Source organism: Eupeodes corollae, chromosome 1, assembly GCF_945859685.1.
Source record: "Eupeodes corollae chromosome 1, idEupCoro1.1, whole genome shotgun sequence".
Lineage (NCBI taxonomy): Eukaryota > Metazoa > Arthropoda > Insecta > Diptera > Syrphidae > Eupeodes > Eupeodes corollae.
The window spans coordinates 267,169,766-267,196,494 of NC_079147.1; the positions used below are offsets into that span (position 1 = coordinate 267,169,766).

The 26,729-nt window shown below is 34.3% G+C and overlaps 1 protein-coding gene and 2 long non-coding RNA genes across 3 annotated transcripts; all 3 read right to left on the reverse strand.

Moving 5' to 3' along the window:
* Nucleotides 1–6,458: 6,458 nt before the first annotated feature.
* On the reverse strand, nt 6,459–7,028 carry LOC129939959 (uncharacterized). The gene is made up of 2 exons (XR_008780585.1): nt 6,756–7,028; nt 6,459–6,689 (listed from the first exon to the last, which is right to left on the reverse strand). It is a non-coding gene; the product is annotated as an uncharacterized LOC129939959 (long non-coding RNA).
* A 10,106-nt stretch (nt 7,029–17,134) lies between these two features.
* On the reverse strand, nt 17,135–17,568 carry LOC129940541 (uncharacterized). Its single transcript, XR_008780705.1, has 2 exons — nt 17,514–17,568; nt 17,135–17,418 (listed from the first exon to the last, which is right to left on the reverse strand). It is a non-coding gene; the product is annotated as an uncharacterized LOC129940541 (long non-coding RNA).
* Nucleotides 17,569–23,243: 5,675 nt separating this feature from the next.
* On the reverse strand, nt 23,244–23,773 carry LOC129939912 (uncharacterized). The gene is made up of 2 exons (XM_056048094.1): nt 23,614–23,773; nt 23,244–23,548 (listed from the first exon to the last, which is right to left on the reverse strand). Exons 1-2 carry the CDS (start codon nt 23,698–23,700, stop codon nt 23,315–23,317), a joined length of 321 nt encoding a protein of 106 aa, XP_055904069.1. The 5' UTR covers nt 23,701–23,773; the 3' UTR covers nt 23,244–23,314.
* Between the last annotated feature and the right edge of the window lie 2,956 nt (nt 23,774–26,729).

Genomic DNA, 26,729 nt, shown 5'->3' on the forward strand with positions numbered 1-26,729 from the left:
ATGATTGATTCAGGACTTGTTGCGGGACGAAAGCTGGATACGTGGAGCCATTTACGGCGCTGGATAATTGAAACACCGAAAATGATGTCATCGATCATTTTATTGCCTAAGATTTTCGTGTGCTTTAGTTTCACCAGATACATAATTATAAGCATCAACAGCAACATCAGAAGAACCATCAACAACAACATCAGAAGGAGCAGCAACAGCAGCAGTATCATCAGTACGAACAGCAACAACGCCGGTATCTGCATCGTTTTTTTTTTGTTGACATTAGAAGAAGAGCTTTCTCACTACCTTGGTTATCATAAACGGGAAGGTCTTTCACATTACTTTCTTCAGCACTTCGTTGATTTGCACCGGTGTGTAAATTTTCATCAGTGTTGTCTAAACCAGTAGACAAAGCAGATGAAGCAACATCGGCAAACGAGGCACCTTCAACGACCATGGTATTACCTTCATCTACATCAACACAACATGCAGTTTTATCAATTATTGCTGGACTACGCAGAGAGTAATTGAGAATGTTTTCAGATTTTGGTTTTGTACTGAGCTTAGAAGGAATAATCGGTTTTTTAGTAGGAGGGAGAATTTTAGCACTATCGCTCTTAGCGACAAGAGATGACGGGGAAGGCTTTTTTCATTTATTTGAGATGGGTGACGGAGACGCTTTGCAGTTATTAGTTCCGACAACCAACTTTTTGGTATTTGAGCGGGTAGCGCGGGGGGTTTCGATGCACTTGCACTTGGATGGTCAGTGATGAGCTTTTCAAATTCAAGCTTATGGTCAGCAAAGAAACAATAAAAATCATTGATTTTCGATATGTAATTATATAAAGGAATGTTTTTGCACGTATGGCACCTCCAAAACAAGTTTTCATTTGATTTTAGCGCGGAATGATGGAATTCACTCAGTTTAGCACAATTTAAATGAAAAACCGAGTGGCAACAGCCGCAGTTAATTGAATTAATTTCGGAAGTTAAGATTTTACACTTAGAACATAGGATGTCCATTGTGAAATTTGGATAGGATATGAATGAAGGCAGTACTTCTTGCTTGGATGACTTCTGACTTAATGAAAATTATTCTTTGATATAGAGTTTTACACTTTGATATAGAGTTTTACACTTATTCGTTAAATGATGTTAAACAAAACTCTTAGATCGTATAATTTTTCCAAAGCTAATTTTGTTCAACTAAATACTTATTTCTCTGACATTGTTTGGTTGAATCAATTTATGTTTCTTAATTTGAAAAATATGTATAACGGCTTCATTGAAATTGTATTAATGGGTTTTTGAAAGATTTGTTCCTTATTCTTTAAAAAAAAAATTCATCGGATTCACCTTGGATTAATAAGCAGCTTCGTGACTTAAAAAAGAAAGAAACGAAATGCATACCTACGTTAAATACAATAAATCACAAAATCAATCAGATTATGATAATTTTAGTAAATTACGTAAAGATTTTGTAGTTCTCAGTAAGTTTCTATATAGAGCTTATATCTTGAATATTGAAAGTAATAAAAAAAACAACAGCAAATCGTTCTGGTCATTTGTCAATTCTGAAGGAAAATCGATAGGGATTCCAAATACCATGTTTTTCGGAGGAGTTGAATCGTGGGATTTAGACTAGATAGTTGAATTGTTTGCTAATTATTTTAAATCCGTTTATTCTCATTCAGGATTTAATAATAGTTCACTGAATAACATAATAAGTAGGTTTGATATTGATTCGATCCAGTTAAGTATTGAAGAAGTTAATTCCGGACTAAAATCACTTCATTCTAATTATAGTTCTGGACTAGATTTCATTCCTTCGGCAGTGTTAAAAATTATTGTGCTTCCATCTGTGCTCCTTTACTAATCATATTCAACAAATCCCTCCAAGAAGATATTTTTATTAATGAATTGAAACTTTCTTACTTGGTCCTTATACATAAATCAGGTTCTAAAAAAAAAAACTCTCCGCAATTCCCAAATTGTTTGAAAGCATAGCGAAAATAAAGCTTGATTTTCTTAAAAGGGAATATTTATCAGAAGTACAGCATGGTTTTGTATCTGGTCGATCATCTGTTAACTTATTTCGCTTCGTATGTCACTAATTCTGTGGAACAAAAATTTCAAGTGGACGCAGTATACACTGACTTTAATAAAGCCTTTGATTCTGTGAACCATCAAATACTTCTGAAAAAACTTGAGATTTTTGGTTTTCATTCTCACTTTCTTCGTTCTTATCGTCATATTTTTCGATTCAGATTTAGATTTATTTATTATTTATTATTATATTCCAATTCACAGTAAGAGTACACTTCTAAATTTGTGAAAATTAAAAATATTTAAATTACAAAGCTTTACAATATAACAAAAAATAATTAAAAGATAACAAAATAATAATAAAAAAAGAAAAAGAAAAATAAATAAAACATAAAACAAATTAATCATAGTAACATTACGTTATTCCAAGCATAAAAAGTTAAAGTTGAAGTTACTTGATAAGGGTAAATGGGAGCGGTTTTGGGGTGAAAGTTATCTAGTTGTTTTGTCTAATAAAATACAATCTTAACTCGTCACTAAATTGTTGCTTGTCACTTGGTTCTCTCAAGTTACGCGGAATTGTATTCCAAAGGCGTATAGCTGAGATAAAGAATTTTTTCTCGGATGTAAGGCAGGTGAAATGTGGTAAAATTAAACAAGCAGATCTATTGGATGTCGAAAGCCGGATTTTATCAACAAGATATGACGGCTGCATAGTTTTTAGAATTAAAAATAACAAACACATGGTACGAAACTTCATATAATTAAAAAATGACATGTCTAATACATTTTTTTCCAAATGTGAAATATGGTCGAATCTCCTCAGATTGTAAATTTAGCGCAGATCACTATTGAATGCTACTTGAAGTTTTCTTTTGCTTTCAATATAACAGTTATAAAATATTTCACAACCATACACGAGAACTGGTATAACCAAAGTCTTAACGAGAACTAATCTTTTCTTTGGTGGTGTAAACTTTTGAGCTGTCCATAAAGTTCGAAAAACCCCATATGTTTTACCCACAAATTCATTAATATGGTCATTCCATGTCAAAGTTCGGTTGAATACCAACCCTAAGTTCTTTGACTTATTTACGAATTCAATTTTTGAAGAACCAAGCATAATTGAGGGAAAATAAGACAGATCTAGCTTCTTTTTCGAGATAACAAAACATTTACATTTCTTCGGATTGAGCGAGAGACCATTGTTTACCGACCATCTCATAATTCTTTGGAGATCATCGTTCAGATCATTGGCACAATTTTCTATGAGCTCAAGAAGGCAACTTTTATGGATTTGAATATCATCAGCATAAAAATGCTTCGATGAATTCAAGATTGTATGTTGTATGTCATTTATGTACATAGAAAATAACAGAGGCCCCAAAATCGATCCTTGTGGAACGCCCCGTATAGCACAGGACAAAAATTTGATAAGGCAGTCTCTAAGAAGACAGCCTGTTTTCTATCACTAAGATACGATGAAAACAATTCCACAGCAGAAGAAGACCTATTGAAACGGTGGCTCATCTTATCAATAAGAATAGAGTGGTCAACCATATCAAATGCTTTGGAGAAGTCCAGGAAGACAAGAAAAGTAACCTGGTCTTCATCTAGTTGCGCTCTTATGTCTTCAACTACTTTCAAAATTGCTGTGGTACAGCTATGTTTGGCACGAAAACAAGACTCAACTGAGACGAGAAGATCATTACGTACGAGATAATCATTAACTTGCTTATGCATAATTCGTTGGGTGATTTTGGACAAATAGGGAAGAATTGAAATCGGCCTTAATTCCTCATCCGATGAGTTTTTAGGTATTTCAATAATTTTTGCATTTTTCCACTGACAAGGAAAATCACAGGTAAAAAAGATTGTATTGATAATGTGAGTTATATACGGAAGCAAAAACGGTAGTATAGTTTTTATAAAAACCGGGTGTATTCCATCTATACCAACTGCATTAGAGTTAATAGATAAAAAGCTTTCCATTACATTCGTACTTTCTATTCTTTCACAGAAAAACTGTGTTTCAGTGGTGTCTAGAGTGCTATTGAACGGGACTCTTTAAATAAAGGTGATATTAGTATCTGGAATCGATAAGAAATTTAAGTTTAGTTCATTTGCATCTATATCATTTTTGTACTTCAATTTCTGCTTGTCTACTCCAAATTCCCGAAGATTATTCCACATCTGTCGCCCATCTACATTAGTTTTAAGCTTATTAGAATAGAACTTTGTTTTAGCTATTTTTATCTCACTAACAACTTCTTTTCGTTTATTTTTGTAAGCTTTCATAGCTGGTAAGCATGATCTCTTTGCATTATTAACAAACGAATTTCATTCGTAATCCAATCATTTATTTTAGGTCTCACCCTACCGGTTGATAAGGGAGCATGTGTGTCAAAAAGGTCACTCGCGGTTCTTTTATGATCCTCTAGAGTTTCAAACGCTCTTTGTTAAGCAAGGAACCGGAATTCACTATGGCTACTGGCGTGACGACCCCAAGGGAGAGGAAGACTTGCTCATAGTTCGTAGTCACGTTTCCAAGGGATGCGTCTTCGAACTCGTTGCCACAAATATGTTCGACACTTTCACTTGCTACCTGGAGAAAGACTTTCCGGTAACTCCGTTCAATCACAAGGATTTGGCAGATATGAGAAAAGCGATAAGTTCATTTGTCGAGGAGAATAAGTATGAAAAAAAATGTCTGGTGGAGGCTTAGTCGCAGTGGGCTAGTAAAATGTGTGCCAAAACATTTCACAATATGGGAATCGTTGTTCCAGTGAATAAAACCACAACAGGGGGCTATCACAACTTGATGAACAGTCTGCCAACATCAAGAAGATCATCAGTGCATTGGACAAACCAGGCGAGTACTCAAAGGAAGAAGCCAAAGAGATAGTCATCAAGAAATTGCAGCCCATCATAACAGCTTCAGTGATCGCTTTGGATGAGTGTGATATTGGTACGAATCTGGAACTAGAAATTGACCTTTTCTGCTCCGGCCATAAGGACCTACACGAAATCGTTCAGAATCTTCTCAACCCTGCCTATAAGTTGCTTGGACGGCCACAATATATGGTGATTCTGAAGGCACTTTTGGTCAACAGAAGCAATAGTCATAAGCTCAATATTTTGGATTGAATTTGTTGTGAAAGAAGAAGAAAATGTTTTAAATAAAATTAATTTTTATTGTAAAAGTTTTGTTTGTTGTTGATTCTATGATATATTTTCTACACAATAAGCTTCTCCTTAGTGAATTGTTTGGACCGGTTGACGTGAACTAAGAGGATAGCTGCAGCCAAGCGAGCTTGTAGGCCTTGTTGGTTCATGTCGTGAGCCCATTCCACCCATCTCCAGAGCTTCAGTTCAAACTCTTTTTTTAGACGAGCTAGTGTAGTGTTAAAATCAATTTAAATTGGTTAGAATTCATTTTAAACAAATTTAAATGTCAAATGAAATCGTGTAAATGTTTGGTGTGAACGGTTTTGGGTTTGGTGTGAAAAGGCTATTACAATGTTGCTATTTCTTGCCACTATTATGACCATTGACGACGCTTGAAATGGTTAAGAGGCTTTACCTTGTAAGCGTGTAAATGAACGAGCTTGAGTGGTGCAGTTTTTGGGGTCGCCGACGAGTTAAGGTGGTCGGCTGTTTAGCCACACTATCGTAAAAATCAGCAATATTCTCTGCACTACGAGTTGTACAAGCATGTACTGGTGTTTTCACATCTCCTCCTCAAATTTTTGCATGATTTTTCCGATTGTTTGGACGTTTAAAATGACCGATAAAATAACGAAGTGAACGTAACGCATTTTGGTTTGAACGCCCATTCTTATAATAAGCCTGAATTAATCAAAGTGTCAATTAAAATAGAGAAAATAACTTGACGTTTAGTGTAGTTTACATTCATAATCGGCCCTTAAAATAAAACCACCCTTCATAGGAAAGTTTTTTTTTAACAAAAAATTAAAACCCATTTTTTTAACTGCTAAATACCGTTTTTGACTCAAATATTTTAAAAAATAAACAATGATTTTCATTTATACATACACTTTAGTTTATTACAATTAAAGTAATAAACTTTTAAAATCTTGAGTCCCAAGATTTAAGAAAATCATTCCATTAGTTCAGCTTGTAGATCGTTTTTTAAAACGATTTTTATCTGCAGGTCTAAAGAGGGCATACTTTTTCAAAAATAATTGAATCGCTCTTGTGATCTCTCTTTCACAATAAAGAATACATTTTGTAAGTAAGTGTGAAATGAAATACACAAAGAATGTGCATTTTTCAAAAACTTTTTAGAAAAATTAAAGCTATTTGTTTATATTTTTTATGTAGTTTATTTAACCTTTGCACTACAACCTTAAAGGTTTAGCATACATTTTTATTTTTCAATTTTTAAATCAAAAAAATAATTGTGCAAAAGGTTTTTGAAAAATTTATAATTTTCAAAATTTATATCCTATACCAACATGTCCACTGGTATCGTTATATTTAAATTGTCTGTTGACTTGAGCATAAACATCAACATTTTTACCAACAGGATGGGTGTAGGTTACACTAGCACTTGCTCCATGACGACCATGATGTTCGCCACGAACTTCTACCGACCTCATGGGTTCGTTATTGGGTTTCTTTACTTCTTTCTAAAAAATAGAAATAATTTAATATTAATATGTTTTATTCAATATTTCTGTATGTTTTCAATTTACATCGGCCATTTTAATAAACTTAATGAAAATTTAATTTCAGCAACGAGATTCTAAAATCAACTGATGTCTTTAATATGTTATACTTTGCCTTTTATACTGAGTCTATCATTTTGAAGAATTATTTCAAAAAATCCCCGTCAATTTGTGCGAATTGACTCAATTAAGAGCCGAGCCATATGGCTGCAGCCGCAAATGGACAAACGCATATAAAATGAATCACAGAAGACTGAGCGATACCCATATCAGCTATAGGCCTTTATTCATCCAGGGGATCCCCTTAGCTTTACAATAGGACATGCAGAAATATAGGAATACAAAATAAGTTTATAAATAGACTCTTAGTAAAATGCATATAAAGTTCACGAACCAATTTATAAAAGTAAATAAAACAATTGTGCAAACTAAAAGAATTTTTTCTTTACTGAAAGCTTACAATTCGTTCCTTAAAAATACCAAAAAGTGAGTTTTTAAAACCTTAATCTCGGTAGACAATAGTTTTCAGGAGCTACTCGTTACATTTTTTTATTCCTCAAGAGCTCTTTTACATTTTTTAAACATTTTTTATTTAAAGAATTTTCTTAGAAAGAATTTTAAATAACAGAATTTTTAAAAGCTGAATTTTGTAAGCAAAACTTTGAACGCTAATTTTCAAATTGAAAAAAAAATGTTCTAATTGGATTTTCTTCTTTAAAAGGTTGGTATTGGACTTGAGCAATTCATTCAAACGTGGTCACATCAGTTGCTTTTGAATTTTTTCAAATGAGCTCGAAAACTTAGCTTAGTTTAAAAACTGACACTTTATGTATTAGACTTTTATTTAAAATAGACGCTTTAAAAATTGTTTACAAAATCATATAAATGTAAAAATGTAATCGATTTAGGAAAATATCAAAGCTATTTACTAAGTTCAAAAGAATATTTTGCTAATTTAAATCGATTTGAGAATCTTTCTAGTGCACAGTAAATAAGAATCTATAATGCGACCCACATTGATAACATCGCAACCCGTCCGTCGATTTGTCTTGCTCCAAGCTTTAGCAAAATATTCATGACAATTTTTGTGTGAGATAAATAAAATTTGAAGCCAATATATTTCTATGTTCTCAGTTTAATTTTTCTAAAAGATTGCCTAACACTACCAACAATATTTTACATGTGATAAAATAGTATTATTTTAACATCTTTTTCTGTTAACGAAATTTTTAGTCGTAAACCAATTTTTAACAATTTTAGTACCAACTCTTAAAAATTTGTATTAATTTTTAAACAAATACAAATTTAATTTTTCTAAGAACAATATCATACGCTAACAACAACATTTTGAACAGAATGAAATTATTTTGAATACAATACCTTCATTCATTCACGAGATATCGAGAACCAAATATCAGCTTTATATAAAATATTTATATATAAAATAAAATTAGAAGCCAATACCCGTTTTTTTGGCATTCTATAAATATTATAGTACAAAATTCCCAAGAAAACCAATCGACAGTAGCCAGATTTTTGTATTTTAAAATTGGTACAACTGAAAAAAGACCTGTCAGAATAGAAATACAAAAAATCACAAAAAGAAGAAAGTTTTGTGAAAATTAAAAGTTAAAATTAACTTCAGCAAAAAAAAACTAACTAATACTAATAAAATTGACAATTTTCAAGAGGAAATGTTAAGAAAACATTGAGATTATATAAAAAAAAGTTCATTTAACAATTGCAGCTTTGATATACACTAAAAACTTCTAGAAGGGGGTTTGTTCGTAGATTACTACATTAACATGTGGTGTTCAATTGAGCTGAAATGAGCTTGATTCGACTCGATTCCAGTCGGGGATCAGAGTACAGTCATAATTTATGAAGAAAAATCTGCATGGAGAAGTTGGTTTTACAGATAATGCATTAGGTCTGTTTATTTGCATGTTTGTGAACAAAAATTATAGATTTTTTTTAATTAAATTTTAAAAAAATTCACATGGAGTAGGTAGCATATTCTGATATGTTGCTGAATTATTCAGTTCTTCATTGTTTAAGACGAATCAAACAATTTCACTTGCCCTTCATAAGAAATATCGAAACACCATTTCCATTCCACAAAGTGCTGTCAACCTTAATCATTTTTAAATCTTCTTGTGCAGTGGAAACACCAAAAAGATTTATTTAATCTAAACTGAGATAAGCCTTTGGTAGAAACATAGCAAAACTTAATTATCTTTTCTCTTGCAAAATAAGCCCAGTTAGTCCATTTATATTAACAAAACTAAATAATATCAACAGTGACAGATTAATTTTTTTTTTCAATGGAAAACACATGATTCCAAATGCACAGTTACTCAACGAACACAGCTATCGAGATTATTTACTTACTTACTTACTTAAGGTGGCGCTACAGTCCTGTGTGAACTAGGGCCTCATCCAAGAAACTTCTCCATCTAGCTCGGTTCCTAGCTAGATGTCGCTAGTTTCGCGCTCCAAGTTGGGTGAGGTCACCTTCCACTTGTGCGCATCACCTGATCCGCTGTCTTTCTCTACTGCGCTGTCCTGTGGGTGCGGATTCGAAGACTTTCCGGGCCCGAGCATTGGTTTCCACGTGACCCAGCCATCTTAGTCTTTGGACTTTTACCCTCCTGGCTAAGTCTACGTCGCTGTACAGCCCGTACAGCTCGTCATTTCATCTTCTCTTCCACTCCCCTTCGATGCATACGGGACCGTAGATCACACGAAAAACTTTTCTCTCGAAGCGACCCAAGGTGCTTTCATCCGCTTTTGTCATAGTCCATGCTTCTGCACCGTATAGTAGGATGGGGATGATAAGGGTCTTATATAGCAACAGTTTGGTCCCTCGAGAGAGGACTTTACCACTCAATTACTTTCTTAGTCCAAAGAAACAGCGGTTAGCAAGAGTTCTTCAGCGCTGGTGTTGTTTTCTGCGTTTACAGCGGAGCCTAGGTAGACGAAGTCCTTGACTACCTCAAAGTTACATCTGTCGATGGTGACGTTTTGTTGTATGTCCTTTCTTGACGACAGCATGTACTTTGTTTAGCCCTCATTAACCGTTAAACCCATTTTTGCCGGCTCTTCCTCAATGCTCACAAAAGCCCCATTGACATCACGCTAAGTTCTTCCGATTATGTCAATGTCATCAGCATATGCCAGTAATTGGACAGACTTTTGAAAGACAGTGTCTCTAGTGTTGACGTTTGCGCTCTGCACTATTCTTTCAAGCACGATGTTAAAAAAATCACATGAAAGCGCATCACCTAGTCTAAAACCTTTTTTGACATCGAAAGGTTCTTTTAAGTTGTTTCCAACCTTTATGGAGCAGCGTGAATGGTCATTCTGCACAAACGGACGAGTTTGGCAGGGAAGCCAAAACTAGACATGGCTCTATACAGCTCGTCCCTGTATATGCTGTCATATGCGGCCTTGAAATCGATGAAAAGATGGTGGGTGTCGATTTGGTGTTCTTGGGTTTTGTCTAGGATCTGCCGTAATGTAAATATTTGATCAACTGTGGACTTTCCTGGTCTAAAACCAGACTGATAAGGACCTATCAGGTTGTTGACGATGGGCTTTAGACGTTCACATATTACGGCAGAGAAGATTTTATAGGCGATGTTAAGTAGACTGATTCCTCTATAGTTGGTGCAGTTTAGAGTGTCTCCTTTTTTCAGGATCGGGCAAACAATACTGAGGTTCCATTCATCATGCATGCTTTTTTCCGACCATATCTTACAGATAAATTGGTGCACGCTCCTAACATCTTATCTGCTGCTTTAAAGAGCACGGCATTTAATCCATCCGGTCCAGCGGCTTTGTTAGACTTCAGCTTAGATATGGCAATCTTTACTTCGTCTAAGTCTGGGTTTTTGCCGTCTGTATCGAATAGATCATCCTGCCTGACAGCGGAATCCGGTTCGTCGTCGCCTAGTTGCTTGAATCCCAGCACATCAAAGGCGGCTTCTCTGATTGCATCTTGGCAATGTTGTCACTGGTTTTCGATACATTGTGTTGGCTGCAGAGAAATTCGAGAGAGGTTACTTGTAACTCGGTCGGAAAAGGATTTGGCGATCTCTGGCGATTGTAGCCGTTCGACGTTGTACCTTCTCCAAGAACCTCCTTGTTTTGACTTGGGTCTGGAAATCCGAAGTGCTACCTTGGCTACAACGAGGTATTGGTCCGAGTCGATGTTAGCTCCTCGGAAAGTTCGGACATCCATGATGCTGGAAGCGTGTCTGGCTTCGATCCCAATATGGTCAATCTGGTTAACGGTAGATTGATCTGGAGAAGTCCAAGTTCTTTTGTGGATGTTGAGGTGTGGAAAACGCGTAATGGCTACCATGACGTTTTGCCCCGCAGCAAAATCTATGAGCCTGAATCCGTTGTCTGAAGTGTTGTCGCAGGCTGTTCTTCCCAATTATTCCACCAAAGATGTCTTCCCTTCCTAGCTTGACATTAATATCGCCCAGGACTATTTTAATATCGTAGCTAGGGCACTGCTCATATGTTTTGTCTAGGAGTTCGAAGAACATATCTTTGGTGTTGTCGTCTTTTTTTTCTGTGTGGGCATGCGCGCATATCAGGCTATTGTTGCCGAATTTAACCTTGATGCCTATGGTCATGAGGCGCTCATTGATGCACCTATAGCTTGAGACTTCTTGCCTAAGTCTGGCTCCAATGACGAAGCCGCATCCAAATAAGCGCTGTTGGTTTTCGTGGTAGCAGTTTTTCATCGTCTTTTTGCCCGGTCCATCCCATCGTATTTCCTGGATGGCGGTGATATCTGCTTTATAGCGGTCTAGGGCCTACGTTAATTCTTCGGCCGCAAGTGGTCTGTTAAGGGGCCTAACATCCCATGTGCATATCCGAAGTTCGTTGTCCTTTATTCGTTTGCTTTGGTTGTCAACAGTAAATCCTTCCGTATCCGAGGCTTGTTGGTGCTTCGCAACTATGAAAGCTTTTACGTGGCCAGGAAGTCACCCCGACGGCACAACCCCCAACCTGGAGATCCAGATCCTAAGTATAACTCCAAGGATGGGGAGCCGAATAAAACCGCTCCTTATAGGCCTGGGCTCCGAACAAGTCGAAGAAGCCCTATAAGGTGTTCACTAAGTAGTTCAACCTTACTGGAACTGTAGACGCCACCGTTGGTTCCATCTTGGGAATTCCTCCGCTGCCGTCTGGATAAGGAAACACCTCTCCCCCCTCTCTCGTTTGCTGCCCCCAACAACTTTCCACTGGGGTTGGAACCCAATCTCCAGTCGAGATACTAGCCACCCGATGTTCACCAAGGGGAGGTGAGAGGAGAAGTTGATAGACAGAGGTTGGTTTTGAGAAAAACCTGTGGAGTGGACGCTTGTGTCCTCTTGAATGCACATTTCTGCCTTTTGAACATCAAATGGTAGACATAATTGAGCTTTTCGGTCTTCCTTTAGACTCAAACTGGAGACATCGCAGTTAATGGTTTTTCTTCGACAGGAATATGCCCATCATTTAAGAAAAATGTCTTTCAAGACTAAGATTTGTTGGCATCAGAAGAAATGCCCAACAAACCATGTCATATCGAGGGTGAGATTCAGATGGAACCATGAACTTCAGCTGGAATAAGATCCATCTCGAAAATAATAAAATCCAGACCAAAACCTACAGATGAACCGAAATCACAAGCTTTGGGAACTATTTCTACAAAACCATTAACCACCCTGGGCCATATTTAACACCATGTGGGCCATATTGGACGCAGTTTTTGTATATGATTTTTGAAGTTCCTTTAAGTTTTTGTTTTAAACTTTTTGTTATGTTTTTTTTTAGTTTAAGTTTTAAAAAGCTGAATTGATGATTTGTTAGACTATTAAAAAAATATAAATGAATTAGACTTAAACTAATGGTTTTATTTTAAAAAATGTTAAGGATGGGCCATATTTGCCGCACTTACTTTACACTTTTCAATTAATTTCAAAATTCAAAAGACTTAATTGAATAAATTCGATTGCTAATTACGTGTAATTGAAAAGCGTCAATTATTTGCTATTTAATTAAATGTAAATTGAAGTTAATTACGAAAAGTAATTATTATTTCTAAACTCTGCTGTTTAAACGTGGTTCTTAATAAAAATGAATTATTTTAATAAGTATTTTAATGAGATCAAGTGAATTATAAGCTTGTTAAAAGCCCTAACAATTATGCGACTTAGATTTCTCTTAGATTCTACTCACGTTGCTTTTAGTGCCTTTAACTTTTTATTCTAATAAAAAGTCCACACAAATTTTGTAGCGTTCTACTATCTTTTACCAATCCAAAACCCGCACAAGCTTAAATTGTTGAAAAGGTTTTTCTTGATTTATATTGGTTTTTATTTTAGACGTTTGTTAGGATATAACATTATTATTGATTATTTAAAAACAAAATTTATATTATTCAAAATCTGTATTGAATACCAACTTCTCCCCTATTGTCATTATATCTGAATTGTCTTGAAGCTTGAGCATAAACGTCAATATTATCACTCACAGGATGTGATTTTTCTCAAAATTTGTCCTAATGTTGGAAATAATATTTATTATAAGAAAAAATTAGTAAGAAGCTATTATCTCAAAGTTTTTAAAAGATATTTGAGTCGAAAATCACTTTTTACCAACTTTTGTTAATTTTTTTTCGGTTTTTAATTTTTTGTAACAAACTGTCAATTAGATTTTTCTCAAAATTTTATCAAATGTCAAAAACATTATTCTTCGTTGCACAAAATTGTTTTAGAGATGAAATGATATTTCAGTCGTAAAATTTTGGAGGTGACAAATTTTTTTTATAGTTTTAATGATTTATAAAAAACCGTTATATTGATTTTTTTTAAAAATATACCTGTTTAGTATCACGTTATAACATATTATATAAAATTTAATTCAAGTCTCTAGCGTTTTTGGTTCGTAAGATATTTAGGGTTAACCAAAATGTTCACCTTTTTTCAAACTGCTATGGTAAAAAAAACCACCCACGCAATTTTTTTGAGAGCCCTTTCTGCATCTTTCTGCCTTATTATCTGTATAACAAAATTTATTTCAAATCTATATCTCTTCTGGTTCTTGAGCTATTGAAGACGAAAAAAACGTCGCGAACGTACGTACACACGCACGCACAGACATCTTTCTAAAAATCTTTTATTTCGACTCTAAGGACCTTGAAACGTCGAGAAATGTCAAAATTTTCAATTTGACAAATCGGACCCATTACAATAACTTCCTATGGGAAGTTAAAAATACACGAGATAATTTTTCACAAATTGAAATAGAATCGAAAGCCTTGAGCAAAGAAGTTAATCAGGAATTTTCTGATTTCAATAAAAGGAAAATTACAAAAAACGACGGATAAAAAGAAACGCTCAATAGATCCGATAAGCCTAGAATAGGCACTTTTTGGGTAATAATAGATAAATTGCTCACAGAAATACACATGAGGATTGAAGCTTACAATAACATCACTGATATCTTCGGATTTTTTAACAATATTTTAAGTATGAGTGAAGTAAAAATAAAAGCAAAAAATTTAGTCGAAATTTATCATAAGGATTTAGAAAATGAATTAACTTACGAACTAGAGCACCTTATTCAAATGATGAAATTGAAGCCACATGTGTTTTCTTTTCAAGTTCAAAAAGAAAAAAGTGAACTTATTTTACCAGTAAAATACTTAGCTGGATCGTTGAAAAACAAATGATTGACTTTAAATCGTTTAGCAATCGAATCCGAATTATGAAGATCAATTGAGTTTAATGATTTGATTCAAGATTTTGTAAAAATGAAATCGAAAACAAAAATTTTGTTTAATAATTATTATTTACTAGCTGGTTTACCCGACTTCACCCGGGAGGTATTCAACTATTTTATATAAAAAAATTAGGATGAAAAACTTCTATTTTCTTATATTGTACCTTTTTTATTTAATAATTTTTATAAAGTATCTCTATACATATTTCTATTATGGTTAAAATACTTTTTTGTAAGCATGCAGATTTTTTGCCGAGCTGACACGGAAGCAAGCAACATAAAATTGTCCGTGGGTAAAACAGGGATATGTGATATAAATGCCTGCAACCCTTAGTGTCCGTGCCTTATTGATAGACATAGCAAAACAAAGCTTTATAGGGCATTCGTTAGTAATCATCAGTATCCTGGGAATGAAAACGCTTTAACCTTGGGCTGAACCGGAAAGAATTTTAGCTTCAATCGCTTTCCCCTGCATAGTTACTATCCGTAATCTAGTACCATTGCATAATTTCGGTGCATTTAATTCCTCATAAGTATTATTGGAGCCGCAATTTTCAAGTCTAGTTTATGCCAAGGAAGTTCTAATGTATTCAAAGAATTCAAAAATTCTATTGGAATATCAATAGCATCATCTTGATCAGTCAGATTATCAATAGAAAGATAAGTTTGTTGATGGGCTTCAAACATTGAAAGAATTTTATGATTTATGCTTGGAACAGAATCGTTTTTAGGTTCTAAAATCACTCGTTCGCGTTACCAGTCATCCGTTTTTTCTGAAATTTGGGCGACGGGTAAACATTAGCTTTTAATTCATCTTGTCTAGTTACGCTAGTAGCAAATGTTGGTTCTATTAGTACTTCACCATCATTATTTAAAATATTTCCATTTCCTATATCCAAAAGAGTCCTTGAAAATTGTGCTGCATTACTATCACCACCCAAATGTACGCGCATATTTGTGGTCAATCTTAAAAGTTTGACAGAAGTCCACAGAAAATACGATTTTATACCTCTTGGCACACCTGCAAACAGTATCACAACACCTCTCATCGGACGTTACTCAGTTCTAAAATTCCTAAGAGCTTCAGGCTGGTCGCGGCATTATTAATTAAACTTCACTTCACTTTTAATTAAACTTCACTTCACTTCAATCCACTTCTTAATTATTTATTTAATAGAAATAGTTTTAATATTGATTTCTTACAAATATCAAATTGTCATCGATACGTCATTACATAGCTGTCATTTTACGTCAGTTACATAGCTGTCATTTGCGTTTTGTTATTCCAAGTCTGATTCTTTTTTGTTATACCACGTTTTATAGTGACTGACGTTTTATGTCAAGTCACACGGGAACGCTGTCGAACGGGATAAAAAGTATCCTATGTCCGTCTCCTGGCTCTAAGCTACCTCCCTACCAATTTTCAGCCAAATCTGTTCTACCGTTCTTGAGTTATAAGTGGTGTAACTAACACGACTTTCTTTTATTTTATTTATAACGTATACTTACTAATTCTATCTAATAAATCCTAATTACTACATAACTGTTTCCTTTTAATTTTTAGTGTTTTGAATAATCAAAAAGAACTGGTCTGACGGTTTTGAGTTCATGGTTTTGGATTACAAATTGGGTTGTGTGGGTTTAAAGCTTTTGGGCTTACGATTTTTATTTGCGATTGCAAAATGAACCCATTTAATTTTTAAAAAACGTTAAAAAAAAGCCCCTGATGCATAATTAGCCCCGGTATCAAAAATTCTTCATCTTATTGGAGCACTTGGGGGATAGCTTCTCGGATTTTCAATGCGTCAACTCCTCGGCGCATCTTCTATGAGATCGTGGACTCCTCACGCCCCGGGTTAATGGGCTAGCTCGCTTGGAGTTTAGGACGCTTTGGGTTATTTGGTTGGCTCGCTTGGGGTTTAGGCCTCTTTGGGTTATGGGGGGTTGGCTTGCTTGGGTTTTATATCTTTTTAGAGGGCCTCAAATTTGAAATAGCCCCGGGCCCCCATTTTCTATCATCCGGGCCTGTCTATTGGGCAGGATCGAAGGACCCCTACTTTTGAATTTTGAATTGATTATTACAAAAATACGAATTACAAAATTATCTAATGTGATTAGATTTATTGTTTCTTAACTAAGTTATAAATTCAAAACAATTTAATCGTATTTAAATATTATAAATAGGAAGAAACTAATAAAATGTTCACTAATGTTTTGTTGTTTTTCTTTTATTTTGTACTTCGATCATAGGTTAGGTTAATTTATATTCATATATAAGAAAGCTTCTTTTAATTTTATTGGAACTTATGTTCCAATACACATATTTCTAATTATACAATTATTTTTCTTTAATCAATGCTAAAGTTTTCAAAATTTTGATGTTTTAGTAAATTCAAAAATGTTTTAAAAAACACAACATTTTTCGCTCAAAATAAATAAATCCAAGCTTTAATTAACTGACTATAGACAATGAACTTAACTTCTATCAACATCTTTTTTCTGCTCATTGCCATACCACCTTTTTTTGGTTTGAGAAGTTTTTAAAAGATTGTTATTTCAAAAATATTGTGATTTTAGATAGCACCAACAAAGTAATCAAAAGCGCTAATAGATCATATAAATAAATTACATTGTTTTAAAATATTTTATTTTTGTATTTTATTGGTATGTACAGATTTAATTAAAACTAAAAGTAAGAGTAATTTTGAAAATGTGTTATTTAAAATTTATATCTAACACCAACGTGTCCACTATTGTCGTTATATTTGAATTGCTTGGAAACTTGACCGTAAACATCAACATTTTTACCAACAGGGTGAGTATAAGTTACACTTGCACTTGCTCCATGACGACCATGATGCTCCCCACGTACTTCCACTGTCCTCTTTGGTTCGTTATTGGATTTCTAAAAAATAAAAACAAAATTATTTTCACAAACAAAATTAAATATAGGTAATTTAGGCAATAATATTTGTTTTATAATATATAACTTTAACTTACGTCTGCCATTTTTCTATATATCCTTTAACTTTTTTTATTGAGTTTCAATTACGAAATGATATCAGACGTGTGCTATACATTCTCTTTTATACTTAAATTATGTTATCATTTTCAATAAAATACAAAAAAGTCCCCTTTAATATTTATGAATAGCTTCAATTGAGAACTTAATTTCTATGAATCACATAAAAGAAACAAAATCCATTATCAAGTCATTTGCAAGAAACAAAAAAAGTACCTTCGACTTACACCAACATTCTTATTTGCGTTGTAGATTATTGTATAATGTTTCGATCACTACAATGCAATGCATGTTTTATTACTTTAGCTGTATAATTTTATGATAAACAATAGGAAAACAATGATAGAAGACATTGATTAAAAAGTAGCATATGAGTTTAAAATTAAAATAGGAAAAGATTGGAAATCTGCAGATTTTGATCAAATTTTATTTGTAATTTTCATAACCAGATCCGCTAAAAAATTAGACTAGTCTAGGAACTTCGTAACTCTTGAACTACTGATACTTTAACTTTTACAACCTAAAGAAAGTACAATGTAAAAAGTTTTATTCGAACCATTAAGAAAATGTACAGTTTTTTTTAACAATTTTAAAAATGGTTCCTGAAAAGAACGAGGAAAAAATGATATTCCAATGATATTAGTTGGTAACATATTGTTAATGATTTTGGCCCAATAATATTCCAAGTGTCAACATGTCAAAAAAGCAGAGAAATCGTGTAAAATAGTTGTAATAATCTTATAGTTATTTATAAAATTTAAAATCTGGAAAAACTTTAGTAATCATTTAAAAGAGAAATAATAAATAATAAATTCAGATTCTTACTGGTAGACGGCCATAAGCCATACCGATACGACTTATAAGATGAATACATTATATTATGTTTTTTAAATATTATATGAAAATGTTATATATATTTTATATATGAGTTAAATACCTAAAAAAACTAACTATTCAGATTCTTAAGAACAAACCTTTTAAATTTTGTGTTGTATTCTAAAAAAACAGCGTTTTTTGTTTTCTTAACACAAACTGAATTTCCTAAAATTCGTATTCAAATTGCATCTTATTTTTTTTGACTCACATAAAGAGTGTTAGACTTTCTTAAAGTGTTTTTATCTAAAAGAATTGATTAAATACAAAAACTTTTAAGAAACACTCTTCAAGTGAATTTGCTTTGGATATTTTAGAATTGAGATACATGAATTTCAAGAATATAAATGTCCCAAAATCAGCAAAAGTGCCAATTTTTGAAACTACATTTTTGAATTTTGAATTTTTTTCCCAACTTATTTTCTTACATTAGGTAATTTGTTTTTCATTTTTAGAAAAATTGTGTACTAACAAAAATTAACCATTTCTTTGAATTCAAGAAACAATTATTTTTCTTTCTCCAATTTGTAAGTTTTGTTTACTGTTTTTTGATCAAAATATTTGCAAAAGATGTAGGAGTATGCAGACTGAAAATGATAGAAATAATAAACTCCCAGAAATTGCGTCAGAAGAAAATATGTCAAACAATTCTTTTTAAAGAGTTTTTCAATAAGGGCGGGTAGATGTTGAAATGGAATAAAACAAGCTGTGCGTGAGGTATTGCATGTATGCCATTAATTGTGGAATATGACATCATTCGAATGCCCGACTCGGCTTCTAACGGTGGCACGGATGCGAGTTGTCCGAGTGACTCTTGAGCATAGAACCGACTGAATTTGAGCGATTGCTTGTGATATGTTCACCTTTAGGGCATCGGTCGATTGTGGTTTTATTATCCACTGGTGAACCTTGCGTGAGTTGGTGTCGTCCTATATACGGCAATTTCGCTTGTTCATGGTTATGAACTTAAAACCCCTGGGTCAGTTGAATCTTGTACTGGTGTCACCCAAATCCCGACACAAAATTCGCCAACTTGAAGTCTGCGCAAAGGCTGATTTCTTGTGCTAGGCGAGGAATAGACTGCCTCGGGCAGTACACTTTTACGGTCTTTGGCGGCGATGTTCCCGGCTGATCCTGCGTTTCTTGAAGGTACGGTTGTTGGCTGATTGTTTAATGAACCAGTCGTCTCAAATTTGGCCACCAAACGTTGAAGAGTCGACCTTGAAGGGCCACCCACCATGTCTACCGTAAAAAGCACGCAACGTTTGAGTTTACATAATACGGTAGAGAGGATCTTACACGCAATGTAAAGGAGACTGATGGCTCTGTTAGCGCATTTAAGAGGATATAATTTCTTATGTATCGGGCAAACTATGCTGAGATTCCACTCATCGGGCTTGTTTTCTTCACACCATGTTTTGCAGATGAGTTGGTGCATGCTCCGTACCAAATCATCGCCTGCTGCTCTGAATAGTTCGGCAGCGATGCCGTCAGCTCCAGCAGCTTTGTTTGACTTAAGTTTAGATATAGCTATCTTCACTTCGTCAAGGTCGGGTAGGCGGAATTGTTGATCTGCGTCGCCGAGGTTGAGTGGTTCTATCTCCCTTACTGCAGAATTCGGTTCGTCATCGCCGTTATATAATTTGAAGAAGTGATCTTTCCATATTCTCAGCATCGACTGCGGTTCTACTACGATGTTCCCCTGATCGTCTTTACAGGCTTCGGTTCGTGGCTAGTACCCTTGGGAGTTTTTTTTTACCTTTTGGTAAAATTTACGAACCTCATTCCTGTTGTGACATCCCTCTATCTCCTCGATCGCGCGCTTCTCATGCTCTCTAGTCCTTTTGTGCAGCCTCTTGTTTTGTATGCCTCTTGCTTCGCTGCGTGCGCTTGCCGGCATTCGTCGTCAAACCAGGGGTTTCGCAGTGGTGGCCGTATGAAACTTAGAACTTCAGAGGCGGCATCTCTGATGGCTGCAAGGCAATGTTGCCACTGGTTTTCAATGCTTAATGCAGGAAGCATAGGACTCTTTAAGAGGTTATTAGAGACTTGATCGGAAAAGGACATGGTAGTAGTAGCAATTGTAGCCGTCTAACGTCAAACCTTCTCACAGTTCTTCCTTGTTTTGGATTGGATCGAGATATCCGTTGGCCTCTCGGAATGTTCGGATATCCTGGATACTGGAGAAGTGTCGTACGTCGATCGCAATGTGGTCAATCTGGTTGACGGTTGATTGATCAGGAGATTTCCATGTCCCCTTGTGGATATTAAAATGAGTGAACTGCGTACTAGCTACCAGAACGTGTCCCGCAGCGAAATCGATCAGCCTGAATCCGTTGTCGGAGGTAGTGTCGTGCAGGCTGTATTTCCCGATTATGCCACCAAAGATGTCTTCTCTTCCTAGCTTGGCATTAAAATCTCTTAAGACAATTTTAATGTCATATCCAGGGCACTGCTCATATGTCTTGTCCAAGAGCTCGAAGAATATGTCTTTGGTCTCTTCATCTTTCTCCTCTGTTGGGGCATACCCGCATATTACGCTTATGTTGGCGAATTTAGCCTTGATGCGGATTGTCGTGATGCGCTCGCTCACACTGTTGAATCTCAAGACTTTTTGCCTGAGCCTAGTTCCAACAACAAATCCACACCCAAATAGACGCTGTCTTTGTTCTCGGTAGCAGTCGCCGTAGTAGATATCGCAGTCTTTTAGTTTGCGTTTGCCCGGTCCATCCCATCGCACTTCTTGGATGGCTGTAATATCTGCCTTGCAGCAGTTAAGGGCTTCCGCTAATTGTTCGGCTGCACGTGGTCTGTTAAGGGACCTAACATTCCACGTACATATCCGAAGTTCGTTGTCCTTATTTCGTTTGCGTGGGTTGTCAACAGTGAATCTGTCCGTATCCGAGGCTTGTTGGTCCTTCGAAACTTATGGTATTTTTCACGGGGCCAGGAAGTCACCCCGACGGCTCAACCCCCAACCTGGAGGTTGTGCCATAGTATAACTCCAAGGAAGGGGAGCCGGATAAACCGCTCCTTTTGGCCTGGGCTCCGAATATGTCGAAGAAGCCCTATAAGGTGTTCACTTAGTAGTTCAACCTTACTGGAACTGCAGACGCCACCGTTGATTCTATCTCGAGAATTCATCCACTGCCGTCTGGATAAGGAGAGATGACTTAGCGGAAACACCTCTCCCCCACTCTCTCGTTTGCGGCCCTCAGAACTTTAAACTGGGGTTAGAACCCAATCTCCAGTTGAGGTACTAGGCACCCGATGTTCACCGCGGGGAGGTGAGAGTAGGAGTTGATAGACAGAGGTTTGTTTTGAGAAAAACCTGTGGACGCTTGTGTCCTCTTGAATGCACATGTCTACCATTTGAACATCTGATTTGGCATAAGCAACTGAATAATAAACAAAACATTTGACAGATGTCATCAAAACAAAGTGACCTCCACGGCGCGGGCGTGCCATAATCTAACAGCGCCAATTGAGAAACCCTTTATATTAAATTCTGTTTTCTTATCCTTTGATCAAGGTTCACTGGAAAATTTTCTCACTTTCTATATTTTCATAATGCATTTATAGAAATGGCAATAAGAACAAAATATATTATTTTTGGAAATAACCACGTTCTTGAGACCACAGTTTCTAACAATTAGGAGCTACTTATAGCTATCATTGGTTTTCATCATTGAAACTGATCATTGGAATTTTGTTGGCAGTTCATTTAATTTCCGACAATTAATTTTCCACCGACAGAATCTATCATTGAAATTTTTTTTTCAAAAAAATTCAATGTGTGATTTCCGATCAAACAATATATAATTTTCGTTTCTAATCAAAAACACAGTCAAATATCCATTGAAAACATTTTCCGGATTGTTTTCAATGATAGCTATAACTGGCCCCTTATGAATTGAATGTATTTAAAACCTCTCTAAACTATTGTTTTTTAGCTCTTAGGGCATATTTATAAAAATGTTGCAATATTGGAATGCTTTCATATGTAGAGAAGAGATCCGTCCAATTTAAATAGTTTTTAAATAGTTAAACCATGTCTTGTAGTGTTTTAAAATATACCCTAATAACTAAAGTTGTCACTTTAGTCTCTGAGTACCAGAAATTAATTCTTAGAGTATCTTTTTAAAAAATTTGGTTTTGTACATAGTCTCAGAAAAAAATGATTTTCAAACTCAAAGCTAAAAACAACAACAAATATTTAGACAATATCTTTGTTTAAATTTGTATTTTATTGGGTCCAATTTGTTTTCAGAAATCAATGTCAATTATTGATTAAACACAAAATAAAAAAAAAAAACCTTTAAATATATTTTAGAATGATAATTTATTATTAATATTTTCGTTATTAAAAATGTGTATTTGTTGTATTTGTAGTTAGGTACGTTGAAATTGGAAAGTGTATTTATGGTCAAGAAATTGATTGAAGAAGTCAGTCTTACGGACCTGATTCCAGGAATAACTTCTGTTATTAACTTAAAATTATAAGAACTGCAGAAAGGTACTTGGATAGTTAATACAAATACTGTGAATTAAACTTATTGGTCTCGAAGTGAGAATTGAATCTTAAACTGACTAATTTAGTCCCTGTAAAAAGTGATAGCTGCCTAAGTGGTTGAACGCCAACAACTTTATCCTTAGTTATATTTTAGTTATGACTTTTTAAAATTGGTATTCCTATTAAGAAAACTATAAAGTAGCATCTCTAAACCTGAAAAAAAACTAAACTATTATCTGCAGTTAAATTTTGTATCTAACAAATTCTTTTTTAATTTTGATGCGCGTTTATGTTCTCGCTGAACTAAATCAAATTAAAAGTATTTATTTTGTATTGTTTTTAAGCGTTTTAATACTTTAATAAATAGTTTAGGTAATACACAAAATAAATGTTTTAAAATTTATATCTAATTCCAACATGACCACTGTTGTCGTTATATTTGAATTGTCGAGAAACTTGACCGTAAACATCGACATTTTTACCAACAGGGTGGGTGTAGGTTACACTTGCACTGTCTCCATGTCGACCATGATGCTCACCGCGTGCTTCAACTGTTCTCAAAGGTTGATTATTATCAGGTGAACGAACGTGCCTGGTTAATACTTCCCCTTCATTTAATGAAGCTTCCTGAAAAATTAACAAATCAACAATTAAAAACAAAATAAATTGAATTAAAAAAAAAAACAACTTACGATAACTCCTTCTTCTTGTTGGGGAATAGAAGCACTCAAGGCCACGGAAATAATTGCACAAAGAATGATAATTTTTGCTGCTGCCATTTTTATGGGATACTGATTTCTGTTCTCAATTTAAGCTTGAGACTTGAAAATATCAACTGATGCCTTAACAATCTCATGCACTGTCTTTTATACAGAATTTAAATCCCTTATCAGTTGTCTTAAAAAATTCCCCGAGATGAATGATGAGCATTATTTGAGAAATTGATATTTGTTCAGGTTTAATAATATATAAACCATATGGGATTCCCATTAGAATTAACAAACAAAAATAAGTAAATAGACTCTTAAAAATATTCCTGATAAAAGGTTGCAAAAGTATAAAATTAGACAATAAAGAACGGAATGGTATCTGCCGAATTCTAGTAAGGAGCGGAAGTATGGAAAAGATTAAGACTTTAAGGCATTAACCAAAATTCGAACATAGAATTAGAGTGTTAAAAGCTAATAAACAGATAAGTTTTATAGGTTGAAGCGATATTTTAGATTTATCAATTTTATAGGCCGTATTTTATTATCTCTTCTTATAATATTTATACTCCTTTACTAAAGTTAGGAATGTTTGACGTAATATTATCCAAGGGCTAGGGTGATAAATGTAAAATCAGATTTTGTATATTAAATTCAGCTTCCTAATGCTTACTATTTAAAACATTCTCATAAACATTATTTCTGTGCTAAAAAAGGCAAAGGCTCTTAAGCCGATTTAAATGGTTCTAGCTTCTTTTATATATTCTATACATAAAACATTTTTCTTTTTTACTCTCGTTGATAACTCGTTGAAAACAAGAAAGTAATGACCTTTTGTAAAATAGCTTAAGTTTAGTTTGTAGGTTTTACAAAAGGTAAAACAATTTAGTAGATGATGATTCGTATTATGCATCAATTCAATAATAGCCAGAAATGATTTTGGTAAAATATCTTAAGAAGTTTTTATGTTCGATATTAATTAAAAACGTAAGATCGCTTATGCCAACCTTAGATGTTTTACCACAAACATTTTTTAGTTTTACAAGTCTTATATTAACTCCAAATGTTTTACCATATTGCTTAGATAAACAAATAAAACACATAAACAATTAAACCGAGCTAAGATGTTGTAAAACATTAAGATACTTTACCGTCTGCAAGTGAACTGTAAATCACTTAAATATTTGTTCTTTTTTTTCAGAGATCTTAAACGTGCATTTGCAAGTTTCTTAAAAAGAATCTAACCAGTTCTTTTTTCCGATTATTTATCTCTGACTTAGAACTAGAGATAAGTCTTAAAACTTAAATGTTATTGTTTTTTTTTTGTCACTAGACATGAATCTTTACACTGTAAGTCATGAAACCAATGTTGAAGATCCAGAAAATATTTCAAGCACAAGTCGATGTTTTGCTTTCTATTGAGAAGTCGACAATCAATACAGCTCAAAATGACCTTCAGAGTTCAAATAATGATGAATCTTATGACGTTTTGAGCGCGGACAATGAATACAACGATTTTGATTTCTATGACACTATCCAAGTTTCCGCTTGCCCTCAAGAATCTCTTCGGATAGTGAGTTAAGTAAAGAATAGAAGATTCCGGGCGATTTTGGAGACACCCTTTACTATGTGATGAAAAAAGTCTCAAAGTCAGAAATATTATGAAAATCAAATCAAAATCAAATGGGGTGGCGCAACAGTCCGTTGTGAACCAGGGCCTAGTGACTTACAACTCTCAACCATTCCTGTGTGCGAGTACTGTTGTCAGGAATGGAAGGGACCTACAATTTTAGGCCGAATCCGAACGGCTAGTTTGAGAAAGCACTTTTTCATGACAAGAATTACTCCTGAAGGATTTGTCAATTCCTCGCAAGAGGCAATACCAGCGAAAATTAATTTTTTTTTAAATTAAGGTGGCACAGGCAGGGATTGAACCCAAGACCCCTTGCATGACAGTCCAACGCACTAACCATCATGCCACGGGTACTACAAATACTGGTTTATAATATTTCAATAGTTCAGGAAAGCGTATACAAAAAAAGTGGTTAGGAGTAAGGTAATAATAACCCTGTCGAACGAAATATGGTGAAACGATTTCATATTTTCGAACATTATTGGAAGCTTGGAAGCTACAAAATGCAAATGCAAGTCGTTGTTTCAAAAAAGAACTTTTTTTTTTAAACTTATGGCCAAAGGATTAAAGTTTGTCAAAAATGTTTTACGTTTTGAAATTGTACGAGACGTAGCAGTTTATTAAAACTGTTGTGTAAAAAAACACTCGAGTCTCCTGCGTCATCAATTTTTTTCCAGACAAGCGAAATCGTAAGGCACCTCCTAATACAATGAATAGTCTCCTGCGTCATCAATTTTTTTCCATATACAATGAAGAGATAATGAAATTTAAAGCTTTCCAGCATTCGACTTTTATTATACACTAAAACAGACTGCTCAGAAATTCCTTCACGCAGGCTTATCGATTTCTAAAATGTATCATTTATATGTAGAGGAATTTGGAGGATCTGTTTCTATAACAACATATTCTAACATTTTCAAAACAATGAATATAAAGTTTAAAAAACAATGTTATTGAACAGATTAAGTTCAAGCATGGAATAACATCAAAACAAATGCTGATGAATCAAAAAATATGATAAAATTAGGTTTTGTGTAAAAAAGATCAACCGCTACAAATCTCCTTACATTCTCAAACATATGTATGTTCAAACGCTTTAGAACAAGGTTATGAAGTTGACTGTGTATACACTGTCTTTTCTAAAGCTTTTGACCAACTTAGTCAAGGTATTATTTTATTTAAACTTATAGCTCTTGGTTTTGCACCATTTTTCTTAGCTTGGAACAAGCCATATCCTGAAACCAGATCTTATGAGGTAAAAGTTAGAAATTTTCATTCTAAACCATTTGTTCTCAATCTGGTGTTCCCCAGGGAAGCCATCTTAGCCCTTTTCTGTTCATCCTGTGTATTTATTTATTATTTATTTAATTATATTTATTGCAATATAAAATTACAATTAATAGTTAAAATATGAAGGTGTTAACAATAGAGCCATCAACCTTCGCATGGTATACAATGTGTTAAATTA